Consider the following 16,482-nt stretch of genomic DNA (forward strand, 5'->3'; position numbering starts at 1 on the left):
AACCAATTGGTATGAAGACAAAAGACCTTTTTATTCCCCAAAAGATTCTCATTTACTTTGCCCACAAGCTATCAACATGCAGACAAATCTTGGCAGAAGAAATGCAGCAGATATGTCCGAAACAAAGAAGAGTGATAATCCCAAGCCAAACGGAGGGTACAGCCAAGGAGAAGTAGCAAAATTCGACAGGCAACCATCTCAGACTGTGAATAGCAAAATATAAGTGGTCTTGGCTTCTCAGCCCTTGGGGTGCCTCCTCTGCTATAAAATGTGGCAAATGAAGCAGCAAGGCTATGCATCTTTGAGTCGATAGATAATAAGGTCCTCTTGATTGGTTTACGCACTGTTGCAATGGGTTTGCCTCATGCTCTTGTCCTGCCATATCCAGCACAAGGTCATGTCATCCCCCTCGTGGAACTCTCGCACTGCTTAGTGGATCATGGCTTCAACATCACTTTTGTCAATACGAAGTTCAATCACGATCGTGTTGTAGCCGCCATGTCCAACGATGACGTTGATCTGAACAAGATGCATCTGGTTTCCATCCCAGATGGGTTAGCCCCAGAAGAAACGCGAAATGATCTTGGAAGGCTTACAGATGGTTTGCAGAAGACTATGCCTATATTCTTGGAAGAACTGATAAATAAGAGCAATGAGACAAGGAATAATAAGATCACTTGCATAATAGTCGATCAGAGCATGGCATGGGCTCTTAATATTGCTAAAAAAATGGGCCTCCATTCAGCTGTATTCTGGCCTGCAGCCGCTGCGCTTCTGGCAATAATGCTGAGCATTCCAAAGTTGATAGACGATGGTATCATTGATACACACGGTAAGATTAAAACAAAACAGCATCACAAATTTTGAGCATGAACAAGTATTCCATTCCTGATTATATTGTCTGTGGTGAGTAAGCTGAAATTTTATAACAGTTGCATTTGCATGGTTTCAAAGGTTACATGGGAGAAAAACATTGAAGTGATCAAAATCACACGATCACGATTTCTTGGTGATGTTTGGTTGGCAAATTTCATGACATCTTCTAATATGTCTCTAATTTATTTACCAGCATAGGTGCAGCCTACTTGCCAGCTATAGAATTATGACTAACTTCAAATTTAGGATTGATATTCTCATCAATTTCTAACCAATGATAATGTGATTAAGAGGAGAACAGAAGAATCTAAATGAACCTTTTACTGTTCGATCGATGTATTAGCATTCTTTCTTGTAGGTCTCCCAAAGAGCCAAAAGATGTTTCAACTGAGCCAGGACATGCCACTTCTGGATACGACTCATCTGGCATGGAATTACATCGGCGATCACAAGGCACAGCAAATTATCTTCAATTATATGATGAGTAACAACCAAGCAACGGAGACAGCTGACTTCATTTTCTGCAACTCATTTCAAGAGATTGAGTTACCAACTTTCACCTATGCTCCAAAGTTGCTTCCTATCGGACCATTACTCACAGGCCAGCGGCCAGGAAAGCTCGTCGGTCATTTCTGGTCTGAGGATGCAACCTGCAAGGCCTGGCTCGACGAGCAGCCTGCCAATTCAGTGATCTACGTAGCCTTTGGGAGCTTCACAATCTTCGGACACCAACAATTCCAAGAGCTTGCACTTGGACTCGAGATGTCAGGCCTCTCGTTTTTGTGGGTCGTGAGGCCTGACCTCACCGATGGAACAACTGATGCCTATCCAGATGGTTATCAAGATCGTGTGGCGAGAAGAGGGAGAATGGTAGGTTGGTGTCCTCAACAAAACGTACTGGCTCACCCTTCTGTTGCCTGCTTCATATCCCACTGTGGTTGGAACTCAACACTAGAAGGTGTCAGAAATGGGGTCCCTTTCCTGTGCTGGCCTTACTTTGCAGATCAGTTCATAAACCAGACCTACATTTGTGATATTTGGAAGATTGGTTTGAAGATGGTCTCTGATGAGAATGGGATCATAACAAGACAGCATATCATTTCACGGTTGGTAGAGTTGCTTGCAGATGGTGAGATGAGGGTGAGGGCACAAATGCTGAAGGAAATGGCAAGTAGAAGTATCAACAAAGGGGGCGCTTCTTTCAAGAATCTTAATACCTTCATCGAGGCCATGAAATCAAACTGAAAACCTTGTTGTGGAAAATGAGGAACCAAAGTTAGCCTGATCTTATTGCTTGTCGGAAGAATTTATCTGATGCAGGTTTATCATGAGAAGTGTCTCTGGTCAGAGTATTGGGGCTTAAGATTTATTATGAGAATCTCTATTTGACATTGGATCTTAATAGTTGATAGTCTAGTTGTCTCTGTTTCACTGCTTTGCTGCATTAGTACTGCTTATGTTCTATAAATCACCATCTAGCAACATAAGTTTTGCAGCTGATTCATCCAACCAAAGAAAATAGGGAACGGAAGCAGGATCAGTAAACCCTGTTTCTCTAGCAATATGTGATCAAGTCTAAAACTCCCCAGAACACAAATTTATAGAAACTTCTCACCATTTCCCATCTTGATTGAACTTGAGAAGTCAAAAATTGTATTAGGTTACTGGAAATTCTTCTACCAATAGATAAAACATTATCTTAAAAATGCCAGAAAGCAAGAAGACAATGTAGATAGGAGATCTAAACTGGAAGCTTGAGAAACATTGATTTCATACTCCAGTTTGGCCGAAGCCTTGACATTAGTTAAACTATTATCTTATATTCTTCACCAAAGAAAGAATTACCACATAATTTCTGAGTTCTTAACCACTCGCAAGGAAACTGATAAGATTAAGGAATTATTTCTCACATTACAGCTAGTCAACTATTATCGATCAATAATACATATATTCAGGTTAGTAACAGATTTAATCTTAAAATATAACAAAATCTTCACCTCAACTAATTATTATAAAAAAAAAATTGATAGTTTGACAACTAAATGGTTGGGTAGCTTGGGAAAGTATTTCGGCAATGGGAAAACTTAAGCCATTGCTTAAGCCATTCACATATTATATGGTTTACTATATTAACTAAACCTCGATGAGTCACAAGTATTTTTGTATTAACGAATAATTGACTCACTATCTAATTTATAACTAATTTTTGGACTATTAAATAATAAAATAAATAAAAAACATTGAAAATAAGTGGGGGTGTAAATGAGCCGAGCTTAATTGAGCATGGCTTTGTGATCAAGCTTGAAATGAAATAATTTCAATTTTAGCAAATTTTGAGTTTATTTCAAATTTGAACTAAGCTCGAACTTAAACAAGCTGCTCAATTAGCAATTTCAAGCTTTATCAAATTAAGCTATTTTCGAGCTTAAGCAAACTTGAAATAAAGTCCAATTCAACTTATAAAGATAAAAATATTATTACAATATAAATTATAAGCAATAAATTTAATTGTGTTAGAAAATTACAAGCAATATATATATTATATTTGAGTATTACCAAGCCGGCTCGGGATCAAGCTTGACTCGAATTTAATTTTGAGCCTAACTTCAAAATCAAGCTCGGCTCAACCTATTTTTGAGCCAAGCTTGATCGAGCTAAGCTGGAGTCGGCTCGATTATTTTCACAGCGCTAAAAATAAGATGTCCACCTTATATAAACAAATTTCCGTAAATAATGGTAGGATGTGAAACCTGAATACTGATCAAAAGAATCCCTTGCCATTGGTTTTTTTTTCCCAATTAACCTCTCCTCTCTCCTTCTCCCTCTCCCTCTCCCTCGTGTGACTACCTTGAATACATTAAAAGGAAACAACAATCAATAAAAAAACATTTCGAATCTAGAAGCCACGATATATCATATATGGAGCATCTATGATTGTCGATAATTACAACTATAATACTAAGATCAATTATGTATCAATGACAACAACATGATACTTGCCAGCGTAACCATTCAGCAGTTAAAAGTGTAAAAGGAAAAAAAAGAATAAACTCATTTGGCAGTCAATTACATTCTGTCAATTTACTGTCAATAATAACCAAGTCTTATACGGTGTAGAGCTTTAATCTGGGCTCCTTCCTAAAATCACCATTCGCGGTTCGCCAACACCCCCAGAATGGAGGAAATTTCGCGGCATCTTCTCACCTACATTTTGGACGTCTAATCTAATGCATTGCAAGTCAAAAAGCTGAAAAACAAGCTGCCTCCAGTCTATTATTGTAGGACATGCAGAACTTTAATCTGGATCCATCCCAAATGTGACAGCTCTATGTTTTGTTAAAAGAAATTACTCATAAATTATGCTGTTTGTATATCCCTATCCCCTATAGCCTCGTGTTCATTTGGAGCTAGCTATTGTATGAACCAATCTACAGAAAGACAACAACGACTTCTTCTCATAAACTTCTACTTCCAGATGCAGACTAATCTTGCCCAGGAAAAGGATATGCAATGAATCTAGCCAAACAAAGAGCAGGAAAAAACGATCTTGTTCACGACCATCTTTAGTGAGAAGAATAGCAAATAAGCGTTGACTGCTAAGCCATTAGTACGATAGTACCTCCTGTGCTGTATTAATGTAGCAGCTGAGGCAACAACTATATGCATTTGCGGGCAAACTCATCATACATCAATCTTCATTGATCTGTGCACTGCTGCAAATGGGTGTGCCTCATGCTCTCATCCTACCATTCCCAGCACAAGGCCATGTCATCCCCTTCATGGAACTCGCGCACTTGTTGGTCGATCATGGCTTCATGATCACATTTGTAAATACCGAGTTCAACCATGATCGTATTGTCGCCGCCTTGTCCAAGGATGAAGGTCATCTCGACCGGATACATCTGGTTTCAGTCCCAGATGGATTAGCCCCAGAAGAAGAGCGCAACGATCTGGGAAGACTATCAGATGGCTTGCAGCAGACCGTACCTTTACTCTTAGAGGAATTGATAACTAAGAGCAACGAGACAAGGGATTGTATGATCACTTGTATGATAGCTGATCTGAACATGGGATGGGCTCTTGAGATTGCCAAGAAGATGGCTCTTTGGTCAGCTTTAATCTGGCCTGCAAGTTCCGTAGTTCTGGCTACATTGCTGAGCATTCCAAAGTTGATAGACGACGGTATCATTGATGCAGATGGTAAGATAGCATGAATAAGTATATATATAGTTCATGAATTTACTGGCTATTGACTAGGAAGATAAAATTTTATATACAAGCATACTTAGCATGAAAGATCATAGAAGGATTGATCACAGAATCGTGCAATATAATTGATGTTTGATTTACAAATTTCATGCCTTCTACTCTCTTTCTGAAAAAGTATATATAAGCTCTTGGAGTCTGATCATCATCTTGCGAACTACAAATAAGTTCTCTACATTATAATTGAAACTTTGCTGATTTCCTAGCTCTTGGAGTCTAGCCCTTTTTCATTAACTTCAATCATTGATTTTTTATTTTTACTCTTGGTTCATGGTTCAATAATCCACAAAATGGATATAAAACCCCTAAAAATAATTGAATAGCAAAGATTAAACACGTCTTTCCTGCAGGGTTTGCAACGGGTGAAGAGACTTTTCAACTAAGCCAAGATATGCCACTCATGGAGAGCATTCATCTTCCATGGGCCATAGGTGACCACGAGACACAAAAAATTGTGTTCCATTATATGAAGAACAACAATCGAGCAACTGAGATAGCTGACTACGTTTTCTGCAACTCATTTAAAGACATTGAGCTACCAACTTTCGACCATGTCCCAAAGTTGCTTCCTGTCGGACCATTACTCACAGGCCAGCGACCAGGAAAGCTCGTCGGGCATTTCTGGCCCGAGGATGCAACCTGCATGGACTGGCTCGACGAACAGCCTGTCAATTCAGTGATCTATGCAGCCTTTGGAAGCTACACCATCTTTGAAAAGAACCAATTCCAAGAGCTTGCCCTTGGACTCGAGATGTCAGGCCTTTCGTTTTTATGGGTCGTGAGGCCTGACCTCACCGATGGAACAACTGATGCCTATCCAGATGGTTATAAAGATCGTGTGGCAAGCAGAGCAAGAATGGTAGGTTGGTGTCCTCAACAAAACGTACTGGCTCACCCTTCTGTTGCCTGCTTCATATCCCACTGTGGTTGGAACTCAACACTAGAAGGGGTCAGAAATGGGGTCCCTTTCCTGTGCTGGCCTTACTTTGCAGACCAGTTCATAAACCAGACCTACATTTGTGATATTTGGAAGATTGGTTTAAAGATGGTCCCCGATGAGACTGGGATAATAAGAGGTGAGCATGTCAGTTCACAGTTGAAAGAGTTGCTCGGAGACGACGAGATAAGGGCGAGAGCGCAAATGCTGAAGGAATTGGCAAATAGGAGTGTCCACAGAGGGGGCTCTTCGTACAAGAATCTAAATAGCTTCATTGAATCCATGAAAGCAAACGAGAATCATGTCATAGAAACAGATGAACAAAGGTGTGCCCGATATCAATGTTAGGAGAAAGTATGAAAAACTAGTTTTGTCAAAGCATGATATATAGCTTCACATGTCAGAAAGTACACATTGGTGCCAATTCACTGCAGTTGGTTCCATACAAAATTCTAATGGACAGAATTGGGTATCTAGATTTCTGGTGACAAGGGCTCTATTCTAAGGGACATATCAAAAGTAGCCAAAAGACTAGAATAACATACACTTGGCAAACACTGATAAATGATGAGAATTGAAGATAATAGAACGTTTATATTAGTCGAGCAGACTAGCTGTGGTGATAAATGCACAGGATACTACCAAACACTTTCCATCTAGAAGGAGTTTCTGTCAGATGAGCCAGATTCTGCTGGAGAATATAACAATCACTTACATAAACTTGGCGATCCAATACTTCATGTAAATTGACTTTCTACTAAACATCTTGAGTCACCATAGATCTTAATTTCGGTGACTAAATAATCTGTACACTTGGTCTACAGTCTTATTGCGAGACCAAGTTAATTTTGATCAAAATTAGGAAATGCTGCAATGAAGGATAAAGATTGAATGGCTAAATGCCATGCTTAGATAAAACGACAACTAGACTAGGAGAAGGGTACATAGAACTCCTTAATGCTAACAGGTGATGTCAATAAGTTTATGTGGAAAGATAAAAAAAAAATTCAAGAAGAAGAGACAGCATAGTTGAAACACAAAAGATTAGCAACCTTTACCATAATAAGAACAAAAATTGATACGACAAAACTCTATCCATCAATATATAGATATAGATATATATCTGTTTGTATCTCTGTGTTTTCTTTAGGTTACTAACTGATATATTCTTCAATAGTCTCAAACAAACAAAATCTAGCCTTTCTCCCGATTAAAACAATATAAAAACATAAAATGATCAAAACCCTCAACCATGAATCAAGAATTTACCAGCCTACGAGATGGAGCCAAATAGAGGTAACAAAAGAAGCAGGGCAAGTAATAAAAAAAAAAAACAGAGTACAGGGGAGCTCCGCCACAGGTTTTCGTAGATTTTTGAACAGTGCGAAGGATTCGGTGCCCAGAGCTGAAAGCGAAATTTAGGTAAAAATTTGGTTTTGAGTACAAAATGGCGAAGTCGGCCAAATTTCAGATGAAGGTTGACGATTCCTGAGCACGGCCCCAATGTTAACAGAGCGTTTTCCTCTTGTTCACTTATACCAGCGTAGAGGAGCAATTAATATTTCCTCCCATGCTCGCACGTCTGAGAGTGAGTGTTCCTAGCTAGAGCCAAGTTATTTAGTGTTAGAAACTCATATTTTGATTTAAATGGTGTATTAAAAAAAAATCAAATTGAACTATATACTAGTAGCAGGTCACAAACAACAACCATAAATGATAGAAACATGATCATATGCAAGTATGAACAGAAAACGCAGAGACACTATAGCAGTACTAGCTGCTCACACGCTTATATCATTTAGGTCTGTGAATGTGCAGGGAATATTGTGCAGATGGAACATGTACTGCTTGCATGCATGCAGTACATTCCATTTTGTCCCCACACCTCCCACATGTTGCCATCTCCATGTGATCTCCCATGTGACCCATCTATCTCCCCTTCCTCCTCCTCTTCCTCCTCTTCCTCCTCTTCCTCCTCCTCCTCACTGCATCTGCATGCATTGCGCCTTTCGCTGGCTTCTCCACATTACTCAGAAACACCTTCACATGGCCTTCCTTTATAGTGCCCCATCAGCCCCGCCACCTTCCCTCCCATCCCAAAATTACCTCACTGCCCTTCTTAGGGACTCTTTTTTGATGGATAATAATTTAGTTTAATGATATTTTGGCCACATGGGGTTATGGCCATGGGCTGCTCACATGCACCAGCATGTGCCACCATTTTGATGGGGTGCTGCTATAATGCTATTAGCTGTCGCATAACCTCTATCACATAAATGAACACTACTGGGGAATAGCTCCCACATGCTCATTGCATGTGCCCCTAAATGGTAGTTATTACAGTTACCCTTCTGGAAATATTTTTGCTATATTGATAATTTTATAATCACATACCAATATATTTGAAGCATGATTTGTTATATTTAAAAATTAATAATCTTAACATCTTGTCTAACTTAGTAAATAGATTAAAAAAGAAGGATCTTTAATAGTCAATTTATTTAATTCCTTTGGTAAGTTAATAAATAGATGTTAATTTTTCTTTCTGGAGGGGTAAAAGAAAAAGTGATAGTTGATGTAATCAAGATGTAATTAATTCTGAAAGAATTGGTGGTATTATTGTGAAAAAAACTCACAGCTAGAAGCACGTGTGGGCGTCTGGGAGGGGTCCACGAGTCAGTGCATGTTGGTGTATAACTGGGTGTGAGAGTAGCAGGGCTTTAGAAAAAGTATACAAGTGATGGAGGGGTAATTTGGGAATTGAGTGAGGCACATGCTCGGTTGCAGGACCGCAGGCTTTTGCCAGCCGCCTGCTTCTCCTCATGCTATGCTTCGCTCTCTTAACTGTAAACTGTGGCATTATCGCAATTCCTAACAAAACCAAGGCCCTTTTCATACAGAAGCCATTACTTAAGCCCGCTTCACCCCAACTCGTTCTTCTCCCCCCTTCCGAAAAAAAATACTCGAAATCGACGCCTCCATTTCCACACCAAGACCCCTCTCTTTTAACTCACCATGACCTTCTCCTTCAACCGCCCAGTATCGCGCCGCACGCGTCCGAAGACCCCTAGAAGAAGCCATCGGAAGCCTTCGAGGAGTTGCCTCGACGACGAGAGAAGCAAGCGGAGGAGATGGAGGAAGGCAATGGCTGTCGCGGAGAGGCTCGAGGCGCTCAAGCGGTTGATTCCGTCCATGGCAATAGGGAGGGAAGAGGAGATGGAGAAGGTAGAGGCGACGGCGGCGGATCGAATCCTCGAGCACACCGCGGATTACATCCTCCGGCTTAGAACCCAAGTCGAGATCTTGAAGCATTTGGTCCAATTTTATGGGGTTGAAGAAACGGAATTGTAGGGCGATCGCCCTTCTCGATCTTTTATTTTCGATCACAGAATTTTTTTTTTTTTTTAATTTTCTCTTCTTTTTTTCGTGCTTTCTTCAAACTGGAATATCTTTGTATTTTTTTTTCGTTTTAATTTCAATTTGAGGATATTTTGAGGGTGGAACGAACCAGACTTCAATGTTGGATATAATCTTGTTGTTATTTTGTATTATTCTATTTGAGAAAAAAAAAAAAAGATAAGAGAAGTTAACTCTGTAGGAGCGAGCTACTGTGATCTTGAGCTTGATTGGTTGTTAATAATATCACTTAATACGCTATAGAGAAGACTCCATGACATAAACTTTTGGTTATGTATATGCGAATCCACCCAATAATTTGTCGTTATAGTTTGAGAAATATTTCTACAATAATTTACCGCTAGATAGTTAAATGCACTCGGATAAAGATGACTAAAATTTATATTTCTTAAAACATTACACATCTACCACTTTGAAGGACTCGTAAGAAACACTTGGTATTAGGAGTGAAATGGAATGAATAGTTTTCAACCATATTCGAATTATTATTTTTAATTCGAATACGAATTCAGATATGGATATTAGACGGATAGTAAAATTTAAAATTATATCCTAACTAAACGGATACTAATAATTTTTAGATAGAGCGTCGGATGTTAAATGATGTTGATAAAATTTTAAACAAATTTTGATATTTTATTTAGACATAATTAACATGAAAATATAAAGAGTTTCACAAAAAATAAATTATTTGTATGCCAAATATATATAAAATGAGAGATTTTAATCTCTATAAATAATATATAACACATCACTGAGTTATAATATTAATATTTATTATTTAAATAAGCAAACTAAAAATTGTAAATCATTCAAAAATATACACGAGTAAACGGATATACAATATCTGAATCCGAAAATTATATCCGACCTTTATCCGAATCCATATCCGAATCGAATAGGAATTTTTTATCCGAATCAAATCAAATAATGGGTCAAGTCAGAGTTAATCTGAACCGTTTTCACTCCTACCTAGTATTTTTATGCAATATCAACCCGGTAGAGTTTGCCTTTTTATCCCTCTTCTAAAATCTTAATAGTTATAGTCTTGTTTGGTTTGAGACTAAATCCCGAACTTAATTAGTTGATCTTATTTATTAGTCTTAATTTTTTTAAGAGTAAACTTGGTCAAATATTAAAAAAAAATTTAATTACCGAATTAGATGAGGAGTCTCTGAACCAGTTCAGGAGGGACCCTTAAACACAAAACAAGGCTTATTGGTAAGCTCAGGGACTTTAATTTTATGGATAGATAAAAAAAGCACTTAGACTAATTATAAGCCCTCTATCGATTAGAGGTGACTATCGGGTAGGTCGGGCTGGTTCGGGTTAACTGGGCCTTGGCCTGGGTCTCAATTAGCCATAAGGAAATTTGAACTCACGTGTGCTTGAACTCGTGACGAATAATCACGGGTATAAAAATAAAATAAAAGAATAACAATTTAGTTTAGTAGGATCCAGACCAGCATGGTACATCCGAGCCGCGGTGCGACCCATTTGTAGCCGTTGATCCTGCTCCAGCCGTCAGTGCCTTCACTTGGACAGTCCTGATCGATTCTATATCACCAAACACAAATGATACGGAAAAGCTTTACCCTACTAATTTAATATATCACTCCTCTCCTCCGTGGTACAGACGACTTGACTACTCGCATCCTCTCGTTGCTTCGATCGCTTCGGATCTCTCATCTTATGGTTCAATTCTTGGATTTGGATTCGCCAGCCGTGCCGATCGATCGATCGATTTGTTCGGTGAGTCCTTCGCTGCTCCGCTAGGACTTTCCTTGATCCATTCTGCTTTTGCTTTTGTTCTATTTCGCAGAGATTTTCGCTAAATCATGCGTTACATTCAAAGATTTCCATGTATTAGAGAAATCTATGTCCATTTATATGCAAGTTTCTGTAAATTTTGTACTCTTGGATTAATTTCTCCTTTTCGTTGTCATTTATCTCGCTCTGTTAAATTTTCAATTAATTTGTTGACCCGGAAGAAAGGTAATTGGAAAGTTGTGATCTTGTCAGTAATTTGTTAGAGTAATCCATGAATGTTCCTTACAGAATCATGGGATGCGTTTGATGATAAGATTGGACCCACTTACCTTGCGATTTATGTGTATTTGGGTTGGATCTTTTCGGTCCCTAATTATGTGAATTTGGTTGCCTTGTTTTGCTGTTGGATCATTAATTGAAGCTACTCGCAGTACCTATCTCGGGTACGATCTGTTTGATATTTGATGATGAAAATGGATGCCTAATTGGTGTTAATTGATTTTATTAACATTACTTTGTCGTGTAGGTTAACTGCACTTATCTTAAACTTTTAATTACTGTCAACAATCAACATCATGTTACTCATCAGGACTACCTTAGATTTTATTTTCTTCTCTCTGATTTTGCTTTTATTTATCTGTTACTATTTGTTTGATCCACCCAATTTTCGCCGCTGTATGATCCTTGTTTTTAGATGGTTACTCATCTATCTTAAATGTGATTAGATTTGTCCTATGAATTTTTCCTTTCATTCTCAAGGGATACTAGCTTGCATTATCTCTTAGAATCATGAAAGAGTCTATTGTATTCTCGTTGCCTTGCCATTGCTTTTCATAATAGATCCAATGTGATGACATGACAATGATGGCATTTTAATACCTTTCAGATGCAGGTATTATCCATGACCTTTCTAGAACCATTTGACTGGCGCAAAATCAACAAGATTCTCTCTACTTTAGTAAGAATTCAATAAATCCATATTAACCCTTATCTAAACCTTCTCAAATTTTCACTGTGCTCTAACTGACATATATATTTGGGAAATGGCATGGATGCTGATAATGGTTTATTTGCCTTATATGCACACCCAACATTATGATAGATTCAAATTATGTTAAAGTGAAAACTAAGGAAGGTGTTACATCTTTTCCAATGTGCATTCAATGGCTAGAAAGGTGTAAAATCTTTCTCCAATGATTTAACATAAATTTGTAGCCAGCCAATGCATGCATTGTAAACTCTATTGAGGCAAGCTTGATCCAATCTCTGTTCAAGTTTGACTTGAACATAATAGAAGCTTAGCACATTTAAATTTAAGCTGAACTTTATTGAAGTTGATAAGGAGCTGTGCTTGAGTCAATGTTGAGCAGCTTGATTAGGATTTAGGAGCATATCCCAACACTAGAAGTGGTAATAGAGTTCTCTTAAGTCGGGGAAAAATAATCAATTACAGTATGTAATTTTTTTAAGGTTTTCAAAGAGAGTTTTTAAAGTGTTTCGAAGTGTATTTGATGTTTTGGTTCAAATTCTTTAACTCTTGAGCAATTAATAGTTTAATATAACGATGGCCGTGCTATAGGCACGGACCGTGCCGACCATCGGCCAGCACAGCACGGCACGTGCCATAAGAGAATGAGAGAAAAAGGTAAGGGATACTCACATTTGCCTTCGCCTTGCCGTCGTCGTCGCCCGAGCTCGCATCAGGTGTCTTAGCGCGAGGGAGGAAGAAAGATCGAGAGAGAGTTAAGTTTTTAACCGATAACCCCCCTCCTCTTTCTCTCTCTCTCTCTCTCTCTCTTCCTCCCTCGGGCTAGGGCACCCGGCGTGAGCTTGGGCGATAGTGAGGTCGATGGCGAGCGGTGAAGCTATTAGGAGAGGTGTTGTGCGGCACTGCTCATGCCACATGCTAATATGCCATCGGCACGCCTCATGCCGGTCGACATGGCCATCCATGGTTTAATACTCACATTATGATGTTGAGGTTTTGTAAATGAAATTTTTCGATGGATATCCTTGGAAGAATTTATCTTCATATGCTTTCTCTATCTCTGGTATTCTTAGTTAATACTTGCATTTGATGATAATTTAGTATATTAGTCATTTTTGTTTTACCATTTGCTTTTGTATGGCCAGGACATTTACCATATTTCTACTTTTCTGTAAAAGCATTTTGCCTTCTAGTTTAGGCGTTGACTGCCAAGACTTTCTACATTTTACATCCTGACCCTCATATCAGGACCATTAAAAATATTGTTAGTTAAATTTCATATTTTAATTTTTTAAGGAAATATATTTTCGTGCTTCATGGGGAACCAGACAGTCACACTTTTTTATTGTGTTCTTCTAATTGTTTCCATATTGTTTGTTTCTTTTGAGATGGAGTACAACTAATTGCAATTCTTGTCTTTTTTCCAGCAGAAATAGTAACTATGTCACACTTTCACCATTCTCCCGAGGGCTTCGCAAGCATCTAAATCGGCTCCGTCTTTTCAAGCTCAGCTATTTCTTGACAGGACAGCATGTCTAAATGGTTGAATGGGGAAATTTTGAAGGCTGTCTTTCCTCTTTTGGATGGTGAAGACCTCGTTTCTTGTATGCTGGTATGTCATCAGTGGAGGGATATCGCGAAGGATGACTTCTTTTGGAAATGCATCTGTTCAAGGAGATGGCCAGCAATTTGCAAACAACCCCCTCCAAACGTCAGCTACCACAGTCTTTTCGTGACATTCTCTAAACCCCATCGCTCCAAGGTCTTTCTCCCACCAAGGTTATCCTTTAAAGATTTGGTCTTCTACATTGACATGTGGTCCGAAGAGAAGTTGATTTTCTCTGAAGCTGTCTCAGGTGTGGTGCTCCGAGCAGACATGAAGAACCCACCCCCTGGCATGTCGGACATCCTCAAGGCCCATCTTGATGGCCCTGATTGCAAGATGATAATGCAAGTCGAACCGAGGCTCACCAATATCTCAGGGCGGACAGTTAGTGTCTCGGTTATTGTGAATCGCAAGGACACCAACAAGATGGCACAAATCATGAATAGGTCCCTCTTTGATTACGTTGACAGTACTGCAGCCAGGGCACTGGCTTACGAATATCTCAGCTTCTCACCCCACCATCCATTCATATCTGACATCAGAGCTTGGGCTTCCTTGCTATTTTTGGCTAAAGGTGAAAATGTCATCGAAGTGTTTGCCCTTGAGATAGATTTCTGTGATGCGGCACGTTCCGAAAATGAGGTCCTGTGGCTCTTAGACATGCTCGATTGGAATTAAGAGCATTGCTGTCTGTTTCCTGTGAATATGTTGACATAAATTGAATTACTAAACTTCTGTTAAAGATCATTTATGTTAATTATTGCTCTACTGGAAACGTCCGAAAATATTGGGCTGTGGCGTGTTCTCCTATACCTAAAAAATCTGCAAACTTAGGTGCTCTAGCTGAGTGACACGCCATTAATGTGCTTTCTCTTTTGATTGTTGTGGTCAATTTGTTATTTGTACTTGCTATATTTGCTGCAACAAGTTCTCCGGATCAATCTTGTTTTTAAAACGACCAGATTCTAATCCGTATCTGAATCATTATCATGTTGGATCTCGAATTCAAGTCCATCCACAAATAATTGGTACAGATTCGATTGGCTTGTTATTGAAGTGAAATGTGCATTGGATTTCTTCTGATATTCGTAGTTAAAGAAAGCAGCTTCATTTTAAGTGTTCTAATCCGTTTGTGTATCAGAACGAGGTGAGTAGCATCTAAACTATAATATGCCAATGTCATTGCACAAGCCTTGTACACTAACACACGCTTTTTCTACCCACCCCAAAAGTAAGGTCCAATTGCATGATGCCGACCCACAAGACTCCAACGATAAAAACTTTCAATCGAAAGATTTGGAAGAAAGACAGGCGTATAAGCTTAACGATAAAAGCTTTGGAAGTTTCCTACCAGGTAGACTTTCAAACCTGTTTGCCAATTTTTTTTTGTTCTTTTCTTGAGAAAAGCTCTGTTTCATTACTAAATATCTAGTGCCCAGTCACCGCAAGTATAGTAGTAATCAACGTATTTCAAAAGAGCGATGATTCCATACTAACCAATTAGTTATTTAAAATAATTTTTATCTGTATATAAGACATTATATATATATATATATATAATTAGATTAATTGATAAAAAATTAGAATTTAAGTATTTTCTTATTGCTTATCCTTATAACCATTTTCTTCATAATATGAGTGTCAACTTTTATTAATTTATTATTATTTTTATCTTTTATTAAAAATATAGAGGTAAGAGAGAGAAATAAAATATGACTAATTTATCCTTATAATTTAGAAAAGTGATAGGTACTTTCAGTTTATATGACTGATAGTTACGATTAATTTTATTTTAGTATCATTTAATCTTAACCGTTCCATTAGGAGAGAGAAATTAATAGCTATTTGCGTTAAAAAAACCCCTGCACGCATCCAAAAACTATAAACCTACTGAGGTTTACTATCAACTTACTAGCATCTACACCACCAAACAATCTAACTGTTTAACCACCACAACCCAGTAAAAGTTTGGGATACAACCACAACAGAGACAACGAAAACAAAAGTCTCAGCATCAACGACAGCAACACCAAAATCAATCATCAACCAGCGCTATTATGTCCTTCCCTATATAATATATTTGAGTCTTGGCTCTTCTTTGGATTTCCTCCCCCTCTGAGCTTGCCCAAGATATAAAAACATTGTTAATACGACATCCTAACACTTCAAGATAAGCCAGTTGACAATAAATCCAACCTCAGATCATGGCAGAATTAATTTTGTATTTGAATCATAGATTTGAAGTTATCCAAACTGGCCGTGCTATTATTACCTACCATACTTATGCATGGCTGAAAGTAATCAACCAATGCAGAGAGTCCACCAAGTTAAGTGTGACATCTGAGAGACTCTGATTGTTCTTATAAAGTATGATGGTTATTTCTAAAAGGTTGATTAGGCACGTTAAGTATGATGATTATTTCTAAAAGGTTGATTAGGCACGTTACCTCTAGAAGTACTTCTTCTTAACATCCCATTCATTTTGGAAGTATTAGGAAGTTTCTTGCAGTGATCGGAAATGTTAGTACTATTAGTCGTCACAAGACTATCTAGGTAGCCTTAGACGTTAGACCAGTGAAGTCAGTACTCTTAGTAAACAGGCCATAATGAGCAAAAGTTTTA

The 16,482-nt window shown here is 38.3% G+C and overlaps 2 protein-coding genes across 5 annotated transcripts; both read left to right on the forward strand.

Moving 5' to 3' along the window:
• Positions 1-229: 229 nt before the first annotated feature.
• LOC140797577 (uncharacterized) lies at positions 230-6,555 on the forward strand. The gene is made up of 4 exons (XM_073151147.1): positions 230-832; positions 1,235-2,112; positions 4,518-5,076; positions 5,493-6,555. The coding sequence occupies exons 1-4, from the start codon at positions 352-354 to the stop codon at positions 6,425-6,427; spliced, it is 2,853 nt and encodes a 950-aa protein (XP_073007248.1). The 5' UTR covers positions 230-351; the 3' UTR covers positions 6,428-6,555.
• Positions 6,556-11,089: 4,534 nt separating this feature from the next.
• LOC140780635 (F-box protein At5g39250) lies at positions 11,090-14,645 on the forward strand. 4 transcript variants are annotated; one of them, XM_073126309.1, is made up of 3 exons: positions 11,106-11,248; positions 12,153-12,224; positions 13,682-14,645. In XM_073126309.1, exon 3 carries the CDS (start codon positions 13,786-13,788, stop codon positions 14,536-14,538), a length of 753 nt encoding a protein of 250 aa, XP_072982410.1. In that variant the 5' UTR covers positions 11,106-11,248; positions 12,153-12,224; positions 13,682-13,785; the 3' UTR covers positions 14,539-14,645. The 4 variants fall into 4 exon arrangements, with proteins under 4 accessions (XP_072982409.1, XP_072982410.1, XP_072982413.1 ...); XM_073126312.1 differs by having other exon boundaries at positions 13,685-14,645; XM_073126308.1 differs by lacking the exon at positions 12,153-12,224 and having other exon boundaries at positions 11,090-11,248; positions 13,685-14,645.
• Positions 14,646-16,482: the final 1,837 nt, after the last annotated feature.

Source organism: Typha latifolia, chromosome 1 (assembly GCF_019914945.1).
Source record: "Typha latifolia isolate L0001 chromosome 1, TyphaL0001v2, whole genome shotgun sequence".
Taxonomy (NCBI): Eukaryota; Viridiplantae; Streptophyta; class Magnoliopsida; order Poales; family Typhaceae; genus Typha; species Typha latifolia.